Source organism: Pagrus pagrus, assembly GCF_965226575.1.
Source record: "Pagrus pagrus genome assembly, chromosome: 12".
NCBI lineage: Eukaryota > Metazoa > Chordata > Actinopteri > Spariformes > Sparidae > Pagrus > Pagrus pagrus.
This window is the reverse complement of record NC_140196.1, coordinates 16,671,441-16,692,979: the sequence shown is the minus strand read 5'-3', so window position 1 is coordinate 16,692,979 and position 21,539 is coordinate 16,671,441. Positions and strand designations below refer to the sequence as shown.

Here is a 21,539-nt window from a genome sequence, read left to right as displayed (position 1 = left end):
GGGATGGTGGATAAAGGAGAGGATAGGAAAGCAAACAGGAGGACAGAGGAAGAAAAGGGGAGCACAAGGTAGGGTTAGAAAAAGGAGAGGATAGTTGGGAGTAGAGGAAAATGAGAAAAGAGAAGAGCAAAGGAAATGAAAGAGCTGGAGGAGGGGAGGGCAGGGAAAACAGAGGAGAGGGTAAAAGGGAGGAGAGATGAGGAAGAAGGAACTGAGAGAGGACGAGGATGTAGAAGAAACAGCGCAGGTGGGAAAGGTACGGAGATGAGAGGAGGACCAGGCCTGGACTCCCCTCTGAGGAGTGATGCGATGGTAATCTCTCAGCTGGAACATCTGGTCCAGCCCTGAACAATGACTCCTGCAGGCAGATCGCAGCGATCCGGCCGGCTCTCTCGGGCCTGAGGAGATGGCCAGATAACCCACCTCTGCAGGTCGGACTCTGCAGGTCAGCGTGATCAACAAAGACGCACCTTGTCTGCGGACACAGCGGGTCACAGTTAATAAAACTGCTTTTATGTGGCCTGAAAGGAGGAAGCTGGTCAGGATAGGAGCTCCTGTGCTCAAGGTGATGAGTGCAACCCCCCGGGGAACATTCCTCAGAGATGCTCCTGGCGTTAATGTGAAGATGAGCCGTTAATCGAGTGTTATTCCATAGTTGTGAGCTGCCCTACAAATCAGTTTGATGACCTGAATGAGAGTGTTTACACAGTAACTGGAGATACACAGTTGTTGGATGATTTATGCTTTTTCTTTCTTGGGTTTAAGACGCCTCTGAGATCACATCAAACGTCTCATGAGAAGACAGCGGAGGACAGAGAGACACCATGATCCTGAAGTCCTTAAATGTGAAGAAATTCCAGATGGTGCTCAAGAGGAGGACGACATCAGAGGAGACTATAAGGCTCATGAATGTCAGCAACTCTGATTAAAAGCCATTCGGCTTGGGAGAAAAAAACTGCTGGCTTTGCCTTTCATGCCCATTTATCATATGGGATTGTTTGTATACAGTTGTTTTATTCTCCCCAAGTGTGTGTGTGTGTGTGTGTGAGAGAGAGAGAGAGAGAAAGAGATGAGATGAATGTAATTAAAGTTTTTTAATTAGACGCTGTTCTTTTCTGGGAAGCCTGTGGCAGCACTGGGTGGAGCCAGAGTGGAGACAGGAGGTTTGTGGTCTGGCTGAGGGAGCCACGCCGGCCGGGGTAATGGAAACCGGGTGTTCGCTGTACACATACACACATACATGCAAACACACACCCGCGCCCACACACACACACACACACACACACACACACACACACACACACACATAAACCGAAGCTGAAGAGAGAATAAACACACACGGAAAGCCACATAAAGTTATGCAGACATGAATCTGAATGCACAGCCCCCACAATATTAATGTATACCACACACACACACACACACACACACACACACACACACACATACACACACACACACACACACTCAAACATAAATTCATTCATGTGACTACCTGCATTATAGAACTCAGCCTGCTGACACGTGAATTCCCTAAATAGTGATGATGTGTGCATTTGCATGCACATACATGCGTGCAGGCTCATGCATACATAAAAACAAATAAGGACTGACACACACACACACACACACACACACACACACACAATCTCATCCATACTGATGCGCAGTCCTCACGCACAGGCACGGATGAGTACACGCAGAGAGGCACATGCATGATTGCACACCGTCACTCACCCCCGGATGTGCGTGCACACACACAGAACTCATTATAGATGCATATAGCGCACACAGAATGATGCACGCATGCACACTCTCCACCACCACCACTACCCCCTCCCCACTCATTATACATGCCAGCACACGCACACATGCGTGCGCACACATACAAATGCGCTTAGGCACATGCTTGAGCACACACATACAAACACACAATAAGCCCTCATCACTCAAATCCCTTGGCACGCACACACACGCACGCACGCACCGATATAATTCATGCACACATCACATAACAAACCTCTCTGACAAATACACACAAACAAGCACAGGCAGTCACGACACACACCCAGCTCCAATCAGTCCAACAGTGTGATACAGAACCATACCCTCCACACACACACACACGAAATGCAGAAAACAGATCTCGGGCATCTACTGACATCAGTGAGGCAAGGCCTGCCTTTTCCATGAGACACTGACGTCAGTTTTCCACCGAACTGTTTCGCCCCAAATTACAGGCGATCAAACTCTTCCTCTGTTGCTGATCAGTGCGAGATGCTTCTGAGGATGTCCTCCCTCCACACAGTGAGGTCACCAACAGGTAAAGACCATCCATCTACAGTATCTCCATCTGACTGTCATTGCAAACAGAGCGGAGACTGTGAAACCCTGATACGCCACTGGCCTCCCTCCAACCACTACACTCAGATGTATGTAAATATATGGAAAACACTGAGGTGTGAGAGCGCATACATTTCACAGTCACCATATGTGCTTCACAGCGAGCTCAGCTCCCCACCGACTCTTATCCCACTGTGCCATCAGTGTCTTTCAGCACTCTGTCAGTTCTGGACAGTCGACATGAGCGGGTCAGATTGGGCAGCAACAGGTCAATCACTATGAACAGGGCACCATCTAGTGTTGCATGCAGAGTATGAGAGAGCTGCTCAGAAAGTTTTTCTTGACACTGACACACAGCCATGTTGGGTGTGTGTCTGCTGGCTTTAAGTGCTTTCACCCTCGTTAAACGGAGTGGTTGGTTTTATATTCAGAGTTAAACTAAAGAGCCGAAGCAGAGCTGAAGGAGCCCGAAGGTGCAGTGGACTTTAAGGGTTGGTGGTGGTGTGGGGGGTGGAGGCAGCAGATGTGATTGTTTGCACAGTCCAGGCTTATACACAACCCGAACACTGAGGCTGTGCTGCGTCTCAGAATGGAGGCGAGTTCAAACTTGAAGGTTTATTCTTAGATATCAATTTCTTTCTTGATCATCTATTAATTTCATTCATATTCAATGTTGAAAAATTCAGGAAAAAAAACATCACAAGTCTTCAAATTGCTCGTTTGATCCAATCAGCAGTGGATTATCACATAAAACAAAGAAACACAGAAAATAATCGCAATAAAGACGCTGGAACCAGAGAAAATCAGGATTTTTTTGCTGGAAAAATGACAACATGTAATCAGTTTTTCAATATGGCTGCGTAGTCATTTTTTAGCCAATCAACATTTGTAATCACTAATTCTCAGCATCTCTGTTGTCATCAGCTGACAAAAAAATTATCTGCAGCTATTTTGGGTAATTTTTTAAGAAATCTTTTTTTGAATTTCCTGATTTTCTCTGAACATCTTTGTTTTCTCTTTAACACAGCTGGTTGGACAAAACAAGACATCTGAAGATGTCACCTTGATTTCTGGAAACTGGGACATTTTTCACTATTTTCTGAAATTTTAACAGGCAAACAATTTATTGGTGGAATAATCATCAGCTGCTGCCCTAGTTGTTCGGTTGTCCCTGGTACGTCTTTGTCCTGAAGTTGTCATTATGCAGACAAAACACCATCAAATACAGAAGCTTTACAAGCAGCATGTCTCTCAAAACGTCCCTTTTTTACATTTGAAACACTTAAACATTCACAATTATGAGTCAAATAGCTGGTTTTAGCAAAATCGTGCTCCTGCACACACCTGCAGCCCCCCTCTCGCATGACTGTTGACTGTTTACACATCATTTTGAACCCTTTAGGAGTTAAAATAGAGGGTTTTAAAAAAAAATCGATTTAAACACAATGTTTAAACTTCGTCTTGCATTGAGCGATCGTTATGGTCTCACTGTATGTATATCACAGGTAGATCATTTTGTGCTTAAAGATGGAAAATTACCTTTTTAAAGGCGACCATCACAACATCCAGACTGTTTCACACTGCTCGCACTGGTGCACCTTACTTTTTCTTGTCGGTGCACGCAGGAATACATTTTAATTTAGCTTAACAAATTGCGTAAATGGTGCAAATGTTTTTCCATTTTCAGTCAAACACAAACTGTCACACCCATTTTTTTTTTTTCCATCTGATCTGCTGAATGTAAAATACACCGGTGTCACCAATGAAAATGTTTAGACGTTAGGTTGCACTCAACAGTTTTTTGGCGTCATGTGAAACCAAAATTGTCACACCTTGGAGCCGCACACAAACCAAATACACCAACTTAACCAATGCGGTGACTGAGGAAGACTTTGATATCAGTGCCGTATCTAACCCACATGTTTTTTTCCTCTCATTTTTTAAAAATTAACTTTGGCTGCTGGTTGTATCTTTCTACATTTTTCACATTTTTAAGATGTGGAACCAGGATTACAGGTGCTTTCAGGCTCATGTGTCACTGGCACCTCAGCTGTATAAATAAACCTTCAGGATACAGATCCTGCTTCCCGGATGCTTGTCAACAGAAACCAAACTTTTCAAAAACCAATAAAACACAGCAAATGGTGTTTATTGTCAAAGTGTAGGAGTAGGACAATGTTATATGTGCATAAGTCATTATTGTGTACTCTAATTGTGCAACAAACTAAGCTACAGTATATACAGACATCTATCATTAACTGTTGATAGCTGGATGACAGTTATACTGTATAACAGTAAATCTAGTTGGCCGGTTGCTTGGGCAGGACAGCCGTCACAGACAATCCCCTCACGGGCCCAAGACTTTGGTATCATCTGCATCAAATGCAAAATGGTGACTCTTACTCTTACAGTGTAATATCAATCAATACAACTAAACACATCCATTAAAAACATCCACATGAATATACTCAATGCAACAAATGTTATGCAGAAAAATCTCCCCCCCGCCCGCCAACTCTGTTTCTCTCTTTTATCTCCATAAAATCCAGTAAAGGTTAAACAAACATTTAAATGTTACATATCCCATAAAAGTAAAAGAGAATAATGTTATGAGAACCCCCAGTCTAGATAGCAACGATGCTTCGTGAAAAATAGATGTATAGTAGAGTGAACTAAACATTTACAGGTGGAAAGAAAACATCGTTTTTTGACATAACTCTTTAGAATAATAATACAGCCCCACAGTCTTATGAACATGCTATGAACTCTGTTACTCACTCCGATCATTGTCCGTGTGATCTCAGGCCCTCAGCCTGTCACAGGGTTGTGGTTGTGTCAGTGTGTGTACATGTTTTTGAGTGACTGCTCTGGATGTGTGTGTGTGTGACTGTGTGTCAGAGTGTGGTTTGGTGTGTGTGTGTGTGTGTGTGTGTGTGTGTGTGTGTGCAGGCTCAACAGTCCCCTGAGTTGTGCGAGTGTGGCCCGGTCTCCATTTTCCAGTCTCTCTGGTCGGCGGCTTCTGCCTGGCCGTGCTGGGAGGCGGCGGGAGACAGGGACATCTGTCTGCGGGGGTTGCCGCTGTGCATGGTGTTCCAGTGGCGCTTGAGATCGGACGCTTTGATGAAGGCTTTGTCGCAGGAGCCGCAGTTGAATGGCCGCTCGCCCCGGTGCTGCCGTTCGTGGTCTTTCAGGTGGGACTTGTGCTTGAAGGCCTTTTCGCACATTTGACACGCGAAGGGCCTCTCGTTGCTGTGGACCCTCTCGTGCCTCTTCAGGTCGGGGCCCCTGATGAAGGCCTTGCCGCACACGACGCAGCGGTGAGGCTTGAAGCCGGAGTGGATCTTCAGGTGCTCCTTGAGGTGGGCGGCGGTGGTGAAGGCTTTGGGGCAGTGCTCGCAGCCGTAGGGGCGGTTGGCGGTGAGCAGCCGCTCCTTTTTGGCGTTGTGGTCCATGGGCTTGGCGCCCGTGCTCTGGCAGGAGCCGTGGTCGCGGTGGCCGTACAGCAGGTACTCCAGCTTCATGTCGCTGGTGGAAGAGGAGCCCCAGCCGTGGCTGTGTGGATCTTTACTCATGTTGGTGTTGTAGTTGTGCGGCTGGGACACGTGGGAGCCGCCGGGCCCCATGCTGTCCATCCCCTGATCATAGAAGCTGTTCTTCCTCACCTCCTCCATGGCCAGCTCCTTCAGGATGGCGTCCTGAGCTCGCATCCCGTGGTCACCTGGAGCCTGGTTCTCCCGGGTCTTCATGTTGGTCAGCTCGCGTTTCTGCGTGCACAGGTTATCCAGGAAGTTGATCCCCAAGATCTGCCCGGATGACATCATCATATTGATGTCCTTCTTCCTCACAGCGAGTCGGGCTGTGTACATGTAATTGAGCACCTCTTCGAAGATGTCGGAGCGGATGAAGTCCAGCTCCACGATGGAGTTGTCCTCGTCGCTCTGCTTCTTGAAGAGCTTTTTGAAGTAGTTGCTGCAGGCTGCCAAGACACAGCGGTGAGCCCTGAACTCGATGTTCTCCACCACCACCACCACATCACAGTGCTCGCCTTCCATCCTCTGCTGGTTGAGCATCTTCAGGAAGGTGGCTTTGTGGTCATAGTCGATATATCTCAGTAAATCAGACATGTTGCAGGTCAAAGTGGAGCAACCTGCAGGAGGGAAAGGAGGCAAGGGTCAGATCTTGTGGTTTCCACAACACATCGGGCATGAAGTTAAGCTGCACAGCTGAGGGGTGGAGCTCTATTTGCATGCCTGATAGGAGAATCCATGCAGGTCGAGTACAGAACAAACACTCGCACGTTATTAAAGGGCAAACATGCAATCAGTCAGTATCACATTTGTTTACAGATGATGGTTAAAAATGCAGCGCGTAAACAAAAGTAGCCGAATCAATCATGCAGAAATCCTTGAGAAAAAACACGGCGGGCCCGACAGCAGTGAAAGCCGCAGTAAAGCTAATAAAAAGCATAAACCGCAAACAGAAACAAACACACGCACTTTTCTCAACTCAACTAATGCGCTTTAACCGCCGCGCTGGCGTGACAGTCGCGTTGCGTGAGGAAAGGATAACCTTAGCAAGAATATTTCACATTTCACTGCGCCCAGCCATTTTGGTCAGCAAGCCTCCATTGGCATGTTTCTGGTGTCTTTAAAGCAGTTAACAGGCGGCGGAGAACACGGCGGCGGCAAGGCGGGCCGACGGCCGCTCAACGCCGCGTCTTTTTCCGCGTTGCTCGCGGCGACAAAGAGAAAATAGAAAATGTTTAATACCCGAAGCCTGAACGCGATCCCTGTGTTGTCACGCAAGGCAGTCGACGACGATCCAGAGCTGTCGTTTTTCCTCTTCCTCCTCTTGTTGTGACTGTTGGGCTCCACAGGAAATGTGTCGCTGTTCTGCTGCCACCTACAGCACCGGAGCAGGTACTCCGCGCAGATCCTCTACGAGCGAGAAGATGACTCACTCCGCCTCCGGAGCTGTTCCTCATTGTATTTTAAAAAAAAAGTTAAATAAATAAAAACATACAGGGTTTGTCAGTGGGTTGGCTCTCTGTAAAAATACATGTATTTTTAAATTGAGACACTGAAATTCACTTAACAGGGCCCACATAAATAACCGAATAAATATTCATTACAGCACTCTTTGCACCATTTCACAACTGTATTCTTGTTCACAGTTTATTTCCAATATATTTATAGAAACCGTTTTTTACCTACTTGTATGTACGTTAAATTTTAATGTTTGCTCAAACCCCCTGTATGTATAGGCTACTTGGCAAATAAAGCTGATTCTGATTAATATAAAATATAAATATAAAACAATCGGTCTTTCCTTCATTGAGTAGCTGAACTTCAACTTTGACTAGAAATGTCTTAAATCCCCCGATAACTTCAGTAATTCTCTCTTATAATCTGCGTCATCAGGTGCAATTTGTTCTAATTTAATTGTAATTAAATCCCTCATCTTAAATAACCTGAATTACAGACAGTTGGCTCCATGTAGGATCCTATCACTTGTTAAAAAGATGATTGAGATAATATGTCTTCAAGACTTCTTTTTTATTTTAAATCAAGCTGTATCCTTTGATCATTTTAGTTAAATACTGGCAGCATATTAAAGTATACAATTTCAATAGAACACACAGGCATACTGGCCTACTACACATGCCCTAAATGTAGTAAAATAACCATTACTAACACAGTAGGTCTTCATGTAGTCTCTTCAATAAGTCAAAACAGATTTGAGATTATTTGGGAAATAAAGATCTAAGAGACAACAGCAAAATTTTAAGAAAAGCCTCCTTTATTTGTGCACCCAGCAACAGAAACAGAGTGAGACCTCTTACCTTTTGCGTCTCTCTGACACTCACGCACGTACACAGCGGGGCGGGGCTTCAGCAGCCTGCGTGCCTCCAACATAATTACCTGAAGCAGTAAAACCCAGTCTGAACGACCCGAGGCTATTTCTTTTAGCAGATACATTAAGTGTTTAGAGCATTTGGCCTCATGAATAATACATTGATCGACTGCAGTTTACAGCTCCATGTTTACATTTATTTATTTAGCCAGAGTTTAAACTTATTAAAGGTTTTAATGATCACGTTCATCAGGTTATTTTAGTGCCTGAGGATAAGAATTCTGTTTAGTCTCTTATTGCTCAGGCACATGCATTTTAACATTTGTTTGTCGATTGTTTTATTTCCATTTAAAAAAAAAAAAAGAAGATTTAATATATATATTTTTTCAAATGTAAACTGGCATTTTAAAGATTCTGATCAATCCCTTAATGGGTTTATGTACCATAGCATGATAACTCATCACTTGTAACTTATAAAATAAAATCAGGACTCTCTCATCTGAATTATCAGAGAACTTAGGTCAGACATCAAATCAATAATCATTGTCCAAGGTGACACGTTTCAGCGCTGTGTTCAACATTTTATTATTTGAGAAGAAAACAGCAAATTAAAACAAATGCATTTGCCACTTTTATTTCACCATTCTGAGGAAAACATGGCTGTACACGAACAGGAATTGGTTATTCAGATACAGTTGAACAGATGAGGGAAGTACAGTTGACGTGTTTAGGGTGAGGGTGGTGGCGGTAGTAGTGTGGGTGGCGGCGGAGGGTTTGACAGATCTCTCTTGGCTTTGCGTCTAATTCGGGCAGAGCTCGGCAGTCTGAGCCCTTTGCCTCACACTCACACAAACCTGGGACTGCCGATCATCTACCCTGGGAAACATTCAAAGCCTGCACAGGCACATTAAAATCTACTTCTTCTTGCACAGAAATCTTGATTCCTTGGCAATGTTTGCCCTCGTAAAAGTGTTGAAGTGGTGGAATCAATCGATGAGAAACGATAAAATACTGAATAATGATCATAAAAAAGGAAAATGCAATTCAAGTAGACGCGACAAAAATCAACTGTGGAAGATAATTTGCTATTGTCCTAGGAAAGCTCCGATATGTACAGAACAGGGCTGTAGTGCTTTCTGTAGTGGCACACCTGACGGAGAATCATCGGCTTGTGTTGTTGGAGTGACGGAGGCAATGCTCGCTGGCAAATGAGGTTGGCACTTCTACAGCAAGGTTAAATAGTGTATGCTCCCTAACATATACAGCCTACAGCGATTTAGGTTTCTGGAGTGATGGCTTTATTTCATAAATAAAACGTTGCTACAATAATTATTCTCAATAATCATAAAAATGCATCAAAGTCATAATAAGGCAGTGAAAGCAACAGGTCTGCTTGCTGCACACGGGGATTCGGCGTGCAGATGAGATCGAGAACCATTTTTAAAATCGTACAGTTTTCAGTATAATCTTTGCTGTTTTGTTTGATAATGCAACGTTGCGTCCTTCTCATGCAAAATGCATTTATTTGTTTTGCAGGTGATGGTTTGCGACTAGCGGCGAGCTGCAGCATTTGGAGAGTAAGGAGCCTTTCTAGTCTTCTGAGAGTCCCGGAGGAATATGTAGAGTTCTGGATGTAGTTGGATTCTGGGAGGTTGAACAGAAAACAGCCCTCAGTTGTTACTCCTGGAGGAACAGAGGGAACAGCAGTTAGTCCCATCCTGCATATTTAATCACATCTGAACCTTCAGTGACACACTGCACCCGGCCAAAGACTAAAAATGAGCCTCATAAAAGGTTATGGCAGTTTTTGCCCCCGTAAATAGATGCACCGAGGGACTACTGGGTTACAAAAATGCACGAACACAACATAGATACACACAGGCTTCTTTCTTGAGCACTTTCTGGCTATAACTAGCAATGCCTCCCCCCCAAAATAGATGCCAGCTATTGTAGTATCTATTAGGACTGGGAACACAAGCAGTGAGTCAGAAAGGCTGCTGTCACAACTGAAAAACCACAAAAGAAAAACCATCATTCTCAATCTGTAAACGTGGTTTTAAATTTGATTTCAAGTCCATCAAAATTAAAACATGTCGCACACACTACGCTGTCCGGAAAAAGAATCTGCTTTTTTGCCTTCATCAAAGAGAGACGGAGAGTGGGACGAATAGTTTCTGAAGACGGAGGCGTTCTGGATTTCTAAATTGGGCTCAATATGAGGAATTAGACCTGAATCTATTTTATGGATTTTTTTTGTAAATTCCTAAATAAAACTCTTGGCCTGTATGTTGTGATGGATCAGCTACAATTTGGAATATCAAAAACACAGTGAAGGTAGATCAAATTTACAAACAGGCCCTGAATGCACCATGTAAGTGCAGTCAGCGGTTCACAGTCAGACAAAACTAAAAAAAAAAAATGTTTTAGAAATCAACCTTTCACCGTTTTTGTCCTGTTGGGGACGGGACTTTTTTTTTTTTTTTTTACATGCGAGTCAGATAAAAACTGAAAGTAGGAGCGATGAAGTTGTGACGTAGTGGGGGCGCTGCAAGACTGTGGATGTTTGTATCGGTTTCAGAATTGTAACACCCGTTTTCTGCATACATGACATCTATGGTAATTTATTAGTAATCAATTACGGTGTACAGTACGGTGAAGTCACTCTCGACTCCGCCCTGATAGAGGCAGGGTGGCCTGAAATGTTTGGTGAATATAGCGAGGTGTGCAGAAGAAGAGTTGAGCGATGCATTTTAATTCTGAAGGACTTCCTCTTTTCAAGCTCACACTGGTCTGCACCTCAGTGAAGTCAGAATTTGTTGAATTTGTTGAAAATGCTACAACAATCTGTGTGTATCTACTGTGGAAAGACTTGAGCATCCAAAAAGAGCAGAGAAGAAACACTTAGTATCATGTTAATAGTCAGAAACAGAGCCTGTCTGACGCACAGATATTAGACAGCACACTCACACACATACACACAGGACTGAGGGCAAGGCCGCAGAAACAAAGCCAAGCATTCCCATCTGGTGAGTCACGCAAGTACACACATGCACACTCGCTCATCCCAAACCCTGCGCCTTGGGATAGTTTCAGTCAGAAGCTAGTGAATAACAAGCTTCAGAGCCAAGGAGGTGAATTAGAATAAACTGGACAGTTTCTACAGACGAAATGTTTGAGAGAAAAGGTGGCGAGGCTCGAACGACATGCTGCGGTGCGATGGAATGAGAGGTTTCCCTTACGCAGCTCCGCACCTGAAATAATCCTCACAACACTCACGGCAAACAAGTTGAAACACAAATGGCTGCATTTGTGAGAGTTTGCAGAAACGCTGCCACAAGGACTGCCGACCTAATTTATTTTTACCCCAAACAGAAGGGAAAGTGCAACTGAAAGGAGCAGTATGTCAGCTTCTGATGTGAGTGTCCCAAAAACACAGCTTGAGCAGAAAGCATGCTTTCACCCCATGCATAAACATTTCCTTCTAGAAAAACTATTGTTATTATCTTTATTGAAAGCTTGTTTGATGTTGAGCTGCAGCAGTTATTGGATTAGTTGTTGGCTTTTAAATGAATTGTGAACTATTTTGAGTGTAATTTTTGAAGAAAAAAGTCAAAATTCTCTGACTCAAGCTTCTTAAAAGTGATTATTTTCTGGTTTATTTCCTCCTCTATCACAGTAAACTGAATATCTTATGTTTTGAACAGAATTAGACACTTGAGGACGTCATCTTGAGCTTTGGGAAACACTGATCAATATTTTTTTATGATTTTCTGACATTTTAGACCAAACAACTGATAGGTTAATTGAGAAAATAATCTAATCGTTAGTTGCAGCCTGAGTTTGATGTATTATTGAGTCTATACTGATGATAAAAATGCAAACACAGTCGGATAGCAGCCAGGGTAAACTTCATTTATTGATCTTTTACATTACTCAAAATTAGTTGGGGATATTGGGATATGGGTGCATGTATACATGTGGAAGGAATAAAAGTCAATTGAAATGTGTTGCATTATTTTTGGGGACCAAAATGTCACAGAATTAACAATCAAGTAAAATATCCCAATACCCCCCAACTCATTTTGAGTCGTGTACATGCAGAATAATGTTGATATTAATGACTCATCCGATATCAATCTTACTTGTATAAAAGATCAGGTAGATTAGTATAAAAGCCATGCATGCGTTTGTGCATAAATTCATGTTTTACTGCAGATGTAATTCATAAAATTGATATAATTGGTCATTTAAGGAGCTGTTCAGTTATTGGTTTATGATTTTTCTTGTTAGAACAGAGTTGAAAAATAAGCCGAAGCAGCTCCGTGTTCCCTCAAGATCAGATTTCAGTCAATCCAGCCTGAGCGCTCTGAGGAGCAGAAGCCGGTTCAGCTGGTATTTAATCGCTCATCACTGCCGGTGCCCTTTGTGAGGCTTCACAATGTAGACAAAACAACGTGTGCAGAATGTTTGTGCACAATATTGCACGACATGCAGGTACAACTACTCCAACATGACTAGTTTTCCACCACATGTTCTTATTTAAGCAGCACGTATTCAGGAGACGATGAGTGTTGCAATTTAGATTTAGAATAAGTGTCATATTCTGTGTCAAAATGTGTCGTGTTTCTGTCCAGCAGGGGGGAGTGTTGCAGCGAAATTACAAGCGATTGCATGAGGCTGCCAGGAGCATTACTGTTAAGGTTTTTAAGCCTTGTCATTACGCGCTGAGACTATAATATCCGGTCTGTGTGCAAGCACGCATCGGCCGACCTTTTCCCTGCAGGGGGGGAGTGGAGCTGGGATGACAACAGTGTGATGCATTAGCTGTAAGTGCTACAGAAGCAGGGCTGTCTGTAGCCAGTGAGAAGAAGTGCTGATGGGAAAGCAGCATGCCCAAGAATGGAGACCAGTCCTACTAAATCCAAACCAGACTAAAACGGACAGAACCGGGACCAGGACTGGGGACCTCAATGTCTTACCTGGGTCAGTCCTCCCCCTCCTCTGGCGTGATCTCTGTCTCTTTATGTACCACTACTTTGGTCACTGACATGTCAGGATGCTGTTCTTTAGCCTCCTTTATGGCCTGAGCAAGAGCCTATATACGGGAGTGCAGTGCCAGGAGGGATCACGAGGGGGAGACAGAAAATGGGGAAGGCGGGGAGGGAGCAGGGATGTTGCCAACAGGGAAGCCAATTTTAGTTACATTTGTCATACTTCCAGTCACATCACGAGTTAATAATGTTTTGTTTAAAATGTCACACTCTGTATCATGTGGTTAAGGTCCTGAGGGGCCACTCAGGTCACTAGCATTTTACTTTGTGCTCAAATCCAATTACTGACTTAACAGGCAAAGAAAAATAATGAGGGTAGTGATGAATGGCATGAAAATAGAAAAGCTCTAAGACACCTCGTCATGATCGATGTCTGCATCTCCTGTGATGACGATCCGTTTCTCGATTCTCGTCTCTGATATTCCCCCTTTTACCGTCTGACCGACAGTGAGCAGAGAGAGGACTTGAAATCAGTGCGCACACAAACAATAAACGACGACAAACATCATCTGAAACCTTCATTAAACACACGGTTTATAAGTGCAGTAGAGTGCCCTTTTCTAATCAGCCTAAATCCTTAACATCCGCCACAGATAACAGAAGGTTTGTGTGAATGTAAACGTAAAAGTTCTCCACACTCATGATTGATTGCTTAAGTGGGTTTACAAAAAAATCTGGAACTTTTTGACAATTGATTTATTGATTGAGCAGTTTTTAAAGCGAAAAGGGCAAAAAAAATGACTGGTTCCAGTCATTTGAGAAGTTGTAATGTTTTTTTTTCTCCAATGTTTTCTAACATTTTACGCACCAAATGATTGATTGAGAAAACATTCATTAATGAAAATAATCATTAGTTGCAACTCTAATAAAATCCAACGTTTCTAGAAATATCTGGATTGAAGACTCAGATCTATTTCTTCTCTGTTTTAAAAAAAATCTAATCAGTCTAATCAAACTAAAGCTGCCGTGTTTGGTTAGAATGTATAAACATGTACGTCAAAGAGGGGGATGAGTCTCTGTACTACAAAGATACTTTTTAACTACTGTCTTTGTTTTAAATCCTGCAGTGAAAAGGCTAAAGCTGTGGTCATGTCGGAGTGTTAAAAGAACAAAGGGACAACAGATGAACTCTGACCTTTGTGATGTGTGTGGTCGTGGTGGTGCTGGTGGTTTCAGAGGTGATGGTCTGAGCACTCAGCAGCACCCCGGGGTCAATGTCACCATTAGTGTCAACCTGAAGATAAAGAAAAGGCTCCATTTTCAAAATGCATTTTATATCTGTGCTCTAGATAACGTTAATCTACCCACTACAAAAGATTTATCGAGTTCCTATCAAATGCTCTTCAGCACTAATCAGCGGTCGCCTCGAAGCTGCATTAATTCACTGCAGAGCAAATCCTCAACAAGCTGAAAACATCTTACATGTACATAATGGCTGTCGTGTTAGATAAGTTAGATAACAATTACCTATTTACACAATCAGGCAGATAAAGAGCAGCAGAAGCATTGTGGTGATGGTGGTGGTTAACAACTTCACTTCAGCTGCTAAAAGCTTCACTGTATTCACCAGCTAGTTGCTCACTGTGTCAGCTGTTTGGTCCTGAGAGGGTTTTATCGCAGCCTCTTCAACAAGTTTGTTTTTACGGTCCAACATGACCATGTCGTGAGAATAAAGCCATTTAATTAGTGTATAATACATTTCCCTATCCAAATTTCCTTCCTCTAACAAACTTAATTTGACTCCAGGAAGCACTCCTACCCTTACAGTTTTGGATTAGTACAGCTTTAAAGTGGCTATGATCAATATTTTAAAAGTTTTAGGTGCAATGTCAAAAAGTCCCTGACAATTATCACCTGCGTGCTATGGGTTGGGGTTATAGTGTGCTTCAGCTCATTGTTAATGTCAAATGTCAATGTTCAGAATGAAGAAGAAGACCGCCAAAGTTAGCAACTAGCTGGTGAACGCAGGGAGCAGCACAAAGAGGAGAGTGAATATTTGATGTAAGATTCATCAGGTGTACACTAACACAACTCTAAACTAATGCCATCATCGCTCTGTATCTGCTGCTTGTGTAAATAAGCAATTATAGCCAACATCGTCGACATAGCCACTTAAAAAGGTGATAATATGTCAATGTGTATTCACAGATCATTTCTGCTGCCCCCAAGTGGCCAAAAATATTAGTTAATTCTGCTTGAAAAAAAAAAGAAGAGCGTATCACAGACACTATTCCTTAATTACAATATTTTATCACATTTCTCAAAATGCTGCAGGATGTAAAATTGAGGTAATCTCACGTTTGGGTTCATACGTACCTCTGCAGACTCATAGGTGATAGTTTTCGTCTCTGTGTGGATCACAGGCGTCTCTTTGGTACTCGCATCGACGGCATCAGGACTCTAACAGACGAAAAGGAAGAGTAAGTATAAATGAGCGCATGCAGAGGGAGAACAGCAGCACCAACACCATCTGTGCTCTTGTTAAATTAGCTTCCATGTCTGAAACAAATTGTTGGAGGTGTTCACTGTTAACTGTGCGTCTTTGTTCTTGAAATAGCTCCACACTGATCAAATTGACATAAATAAATCCCACATGCTAATAAACTAAGCCAAAGCCTGTCATTGAAGGGCTTAAATCTCTAAACGAGCATGCAGTCATGCATTAGAGTCCCCGATCCAGTGAAGGAGAGGATACTGGAGAATGCAAATCACAAGGTTTCGATTAAGTGTGTGCACCACATCTCATTGCAAACAGGTCCCCTGATCTGCTCTGCAACAAACTGTGAAGTTAGCAAGTTGCGACGCAAATCCATGCTTTTTGGTCGAGTTTTGCATTTGATTATTAGTGGTAGATTGGGTCGGCAGGAGTGGAGGATGGAGGTGAGGTTACAGTGCCGAGGGGGAGGCCACTGGAGCTGCTGCATGGTTACCTCCGATTGAGACACGGCTGGAGGTGGATGGGTGAGCGAGGCGCCCGAGGTCTCTTCGTGTGTCTGGGCCACTTCGTGTGGACTGAACTTCTTGTCTTGTTCATCTACTTCTTCTTCCAGTTCTTCAGTTTGGACCGTTTCTTCTTCTTCTGATGCCATTCCATCTTCTCTCACTGCTGACGCCTTTTCGTCAACATCGTCTTCTGCCAGTTTCAGTTCTTCTTCATCATATTCCTCCTCCAGTTCTTCCCTCTTTCCATCTGCCTCTTCCTCCTCTGTTCCCTCCATTTCATCTTCTGAGCTGTCCGTCTGTGCATAGTGGTACTTCTCTTTCTCAAAGGGCAAAGGTTTAACGGTCTTTTGCGCTTCACCCTCTGCTGGTGAACATTCATCTATCTCTTCATCCACCTCCTCAATATCATCTTCTAACTCTGCTGAACACTTTTGTTCCTGGAAATACTGCACTTCGTTGGAGAACTGGACTCTTTTGCCATCTACTTCTGTGTATGTTCCCTCCCCTGTGTTTTTAAAATCTGCCACTCCATCTTCCAAAGCCTCTAAAGAAGTCTCTTCTGCTTCCCCTCCACTGTTCTCTTCCTCTGCTGAAGGCATCTTATCTTCCTTTTCATAATCTCTGATGTAAGCGGGAGCAACAGTGAATCTGTCTTTTGACGCCATTGCCTCCTCCTCCACGCCTGCATCCTCTCCCTCCTCGTCTATTGCTTCCTCAATTTCCTTCTCTGCTATTAAGGTCAGCACTGCAGACTCCGGCAAAGCACCACCGCCAGACATGCTCTCATCCAACCCTAAATGTGTTGATGCCAGCTCTTTTTCTGCCACCAGCTCCTCATATTTATACTGCTGAAGCTGTTCAGATGGTGCATCACTTTGTGCATCTCCTAAACTAATGCCACTCATATCCTCTTGTAACACTACATCATCTAGCTCCCCTTCTGCAGGCTCTGCAGATATTGTTTTGTCTGTGAGCTCCGCTGCAGCGTGCACTGGCTGTGCCTTTACAGCCTCTGTGGTCTGGATATTCACCGTTGGCCCTGTTGATTTGGCCGGCGCTGCCTCCGTCTCTGTGGCAACCACCGCTTTCTCCTCCGGTTCGGCTGGTGCCTGTGAACGAAAATTGCACCATTAGATGATGTTTTTGCTTCACTGTGACAAAAACACAGGACAGTTCCACATCACACCGCCTGGAGAGAGATGGTTACTCATTTTCATACTCCAACTGTGCACAAACCTGTAAGAATTACATGTAATAGGCACACATAAATACAGACAAAAACTTTTTTGAAATGTATTTTGAAATCTGCGAGGACCAGAGAGGAGTGGTCACCTTTTCAGAGGAGGGAACCCATCCCAGCGTAGACTGACGGGACAGAAGGATGGACGGAGAGAAAGGAAAAGAGAGGACAGGTTTAAGTCACAGTGAGCACCAGACAAAGAGCAAAGGGAGAAAGGGCGGAAAAATGAAAGGTCTGAAAAGTAAATATTATTGTATGGATTGTATGGAATACCATTATGTAGCTCATTAAATCCGCTGAACCTAATGCCAAGTTGAACAAATCCTAAAACCTCAAACGAAAATCCGGTTTTAGAATTGCTGAATCCACCAGCAGCACATTTCCCACTAATCTGCTTTTGAAAAAAAACAGTTTTCTTAAGAAGAGCGAAATCTCTTTTTAGGTAGAGCCATACAATTGTTTTCCCTGACTCGTTACGGAGGCAGAGAGGGGATTTTGGAGGATGAGGTGGGGAAAGCTGCAGCGGTGGCACTGAGCCAGGGCTATGAAGTCACCGCTTTCAGGGAACTGATAAGAGCTGAAATAAAGGAATGAAGCAGCTGAGCAAAAAACGTTAGAAAACAAACAAGAGCCAGCCAGAGCCCTGATTTCTTTCCCTTATCAGCTGTGGGAGCCAGCTGTTAAGGCAAGGTGAGCTGTTTTAGCTATCAACAAACTCAAAACAGTTGTATCAAAAAAGAAGCAGCGGGCTCGATTGCAACAGAAACCGGCGGTTTGGCAGGTGTGAGAGTAAACGCTGGGTGTTAAGGGACCGTTAGCCATGCACAGCGCTTGTTTACACTGTTGTTAGACTGGTTTGGCTGCTGCTGCTGCTGCTGGAGGGAAGGCAATGGGGGTAGGCTGAGGGTGGTGGTGATATGGAGGGAGGCAGCCAAAACCGAGTTGTTGCTTTTAGTATTCATACAGTACCACTGCAAAGGATGTAGTTGAGGATTCAGAAACTGTGATCTGAGTCAGGTTGGACTTCTGCTCCTCATCGAAGGTGGAGATTTCGGTGTTCTGCTGCAGAGCGTCAAAAGTCTTCATCTCTTTCACTTCCTTTGTCGACATGTCATTGATCTCTGAAGCCTCCGTCTTCACCTCCTCAGAAATCCATGACGCCATGGCCTTTTTAGGCGAGTCAATACCTTTAATGTGAGTCATGTCATCAGTTTTTATCTCGATCTTCGGACTCTTGACTACTTCAGTTTTGGCTTCTATAACAACTGAAGTGTCGTCTGTAATACTTTCTTTCTCTTTAGAGGGAGACATTTCATTCTCTTCAGCTTCTTCAGCCTCTTCGGGGACTACAGGCTCCTCTTTTTCACCCACAGCACTTGTCTCTGTGCCCTCTTCTCTATCCTCCGGCTCCTTCAAGATAATGAGTGTCCCTTTCTTGTCACTGATGGCCTGGGACACCTCCTGTCTGACAGCTCCGGGGCTGACCTTCAACACCGACCTCTCTGACACATCCTCCTGGGAGTCGGGTGTCTTCTCTTCCACCTCCCTGAGGGTCCCGTCCATGAAGACGTCGTCGTCCATAGTGGTTGACAGACTAATCCCGTGAGGCCCCGAGGAGGTGGCCAAATCTGTCCCAATGCTATCCACCACATATTTCACCAGATATCCTGCCGCCTGGGGAGACACTTGGCTTATTGGAAATGGATTGTTGGGGTTAATAGACAGAGGGCATCACACAGCCAAGACGCTGAGGATAAGCTCAAGAGACTGTTAATCTAGAAATGACACATAAACAGACTGAGCTCCATAAGTACTTGGACAAAGGTGCATCTGGAAGTAGTTTTTAAGATAGTTTCGCAGCACAGATATGGTAGTATTGTCTCTAATAGAGCTGTGAAAGTGAAGAGTGAAGCTTGAATATCTATCAAAACTGATGTGGTTCCTGTTGTGGATTAATTTACACCATGTATTTTATCTTATTTTGTGGCTGCATGCATCAAACTAATGGCCTTTTTTGGATTATACACTTAAAAAGGGCTAAAAAAACATCAACAAATAGGTTGTTTTTTTTAAAATTGGACAACAAAGGACATTTCAAATCTTGATTCAAGTTTCAGTGAGATAAGAAAAAGTGCCAAAATACCAAAATCTGTGCAAGTGTCCAGCTACATGTGGAGCTAGGTAGAAACAAAGGGCAAAACACAACACTGCACTCACGAAATATACATTTTAACATGTGAAAAAAGGAAGTGGAAGCACTTTACCTCAGTGGCTTTAGGTTCCACCACCTTGTCCGTCTCTTCTTCTGCAGGCTGCTCAATCTAGAGGAAGAAAGAAAGAAATGAATAAAGTTCACACAGATCGAGATCGCCACAAGAAAGGACATGTCCAGCGTGACTCTTCAAATGGACACGATCCAGATCCTGAAGCAGAGAAATCAGCTTCTTTTAATTTCAGTCAGACATGTTTTGATGTCAGTGATTAGTCCTCAGTGACTTCAATTAGTGCCGCTCATTTGTCCTGGGTGAGTTCATCTGATTAGGTTACTAAACACAAGTAAAAAGGAGAAACGCTGATAAAACTGCCTCGAACTCACGCACGTAATGTCACAGAGCACAACAGTCGTGTTACTGATTAATGACTGCACCGTCCATTACCGAGACAAATTAATATGTTAATCAGCAGCTGATGGGATCTTACGAAGACATAAGGTGATAGACTTACTCTCGCACTAACTTGGAATGACTTTGCAGATTAATTTACTGAGCCCATATATTCTCCTTTAATATGCACTAGATCCATTTTGGAATATAAAATAGACCGCACCAGAGCCAATTTAATGTAGAAAATATGGCTCTAGCCCCATTATGAATATTTAATTTACTGCACTACGACTCATAAAGCAAACACTCTTGAGATCGATGTCTTTGTCAAAGCCAAAAACTCCTTGGTGATGTCATGCTTCACACACACATGCCATCACTCAGTCTGCTGTGGACTGCAGCTTACATCCTGCGGCTCCAGCGGCTCTATCATCGGCGCATCATCCGCTCTGGGTGAGCGCGCGGGGGACGACGAGAGCCTCTTCTCCCATTCGGTCAGGCCCGGCGTGCTGCTGCCCGTCTCCAGGAAGGAGCGCTTCAGTTCGCTGATGTTGGTCTGGTGCTTGACCATCTCTGCCGGAGACGCGGTGTCCTATAGCAGCCGGTCAACCATGACATAAGGAGATGAGGCCAGGGGCGGCGCGGAGGGAACGACGGCCATGCTTTATGTACGAAACGGTAGCTTGCATATCCAATGAATTACCAAAAAATAAAATAAAAATGCAGTTCTGAAATGGTCAACCAATGCAGACCTAAATCAACTGCATTTGTTAACAGGCCTGTTTAGGAGGCTGTGCAGGCTTCCTGCGCAACAGCTCACACAAACAGCAACACAACAGCAAAAAAAGTCCACCAACATTGCAGCTGCAACGAAAGGGAGTAGCAGCTCGTACTTAAATGCTAAGGAAGCATTTAGGACTGGCTTAATCCAATGATAACAAATGACTTCATGCATAGATTCACAGATTTAGTTTTACAGGTTTAGTTAAACACAACACTCCCAAATCTGGTTAGAAGTTAAAACCTCGACTGAATTAAGTTTCATTTCTGTTGCTTTATTTCTCACAAAGATTTATTTGGATGCTCACAGCAAAAAAATCCGTTAGATAAAATTGCAATCTCTCTTTACTGGCAGGTTAAAGTTATATCACTTAAGAATCTTCATACAAGAAGCACCTGCATGCATATCTCAGTCATGCGTTGTTTTCTTACCAACCTCTAGCATCAGATTACTATGCTTGATAAAAACGTTTTCCCCTTTAACTCGTCTTATGAAACTATACTGTAAAGACAAAAGAGGGGAGAGGAATTGTAGTTAAAGGTACTGCGCTGTGTCAAAATTAAGTTCTTGTTAGGAGAATCTGGGAGCTTCGTCTCCTACTTTGTGGCATAAGTCAACTTAATTAAGAGTCACAATAAAAGCCATGGATTAGAAAAACCCTGAAAACTGTGAAATCTGACTCTTGGGAGCCCCAACAGAAACAGAATTATGAACACGACTCCACC

At 43.6% G+C, this 21,539-nt stretch overlaps 2 protein-coding genes across 11 annotated transcripts in view; both read right to left on the bottom strand.

Annotated features, from left to right (window-relative positions):
• Positions 1-4,471: 4,471 nt before the first annotated feature.
• Positions 4,472-7,231, bottom strand: LOC311266858 (zinc finger and BTB domain-containing protein 14-like). Its single transcript, XM_084369460.1, has 2 exons — positions 7,113-7,231; positions 4,472-6,490 (listed from the first exon to the last, which is right to left on the bottom strand). The coding sequence occupies exon 2, from the start codon at positions 6,465-6,467 to the stop codon at positions 5,295-5,297; it is 1,173 nt and encodes a 390-aa protein (XP_084225586.1). The 5' UTR covers positions 6,468-6,490; positions 7,113-7,231; the 3' UTR covers positions 4,472-5,294.
• A 1,533-nt stretch (positions 7,232-8,764) lies between these two features.
• epb41l3b (erythrocyte membrane protein band 4.1-like 3b) overlaps positions 8,765-21,539 on the bottom strand; it is a 57,444-nt gene continuing 44,669 nt past the window's right edge. For 4 of the 10 annotated variants that reach the window (XM_084369739.1, XM_084369734.1, XM_084369740.1 and 1 more), the window contains 10 exons: positions 20,440-20,625; positions 19,695-19,751; positions 18,400-19,104; positions 17,523-17,555; positions 17,222-17,299; positions 15,564-15,647; positions 14,383-14,481; positions 13,604-13,684; positions 13,176-13,291; positions 8,765-9,879 (listed from right to left, as the gene is read on the bottom strand). In XM_084369739.1, coding sequence (XP_084225865.1) covers positions 13,181-13,291; positions 13,604-13,684; positions 14,383-14,481; positions 15,564-15,647; positions 17,222-17,299; positions 17,523-17,555; positions 18,400-19,104; positions 19,695-19,751; positions 20,440-20,625 — 1,434 coding nt within the window. In that variant the 3' untranslated portion in view covers positions 8,765-9,879; positions 13,176-13,180. Of the gene's footprint in view, positions 9,880-13,175; positions 13,292-13,603; positions 13,685-14,382; positions 14,482-15,563; positions 15,648-17,221; positions 17,300-17,522; positions 17,556-18,399; positions 19,105-19,694; positions 19,752-20,439; positions 20,626-21,249; positions 21,316-21,539 lie in introns of all 10 variants that reach the window. The other 6 variants (XM_084369741.1, XM_084369737.1, XM_084369742.1 and 3 more) reach the window with 6 other exon arrangements.

Bases quoted from the DNA above. Each gene is read 5' to 3' on its own strand.
- LOC311266858 (XM_084369460.1), bottom strand. From the start codon at position 6,467: ATGTCTGATTTACTGAGATATATCGACTATGACCACAAAGCCACCTTC.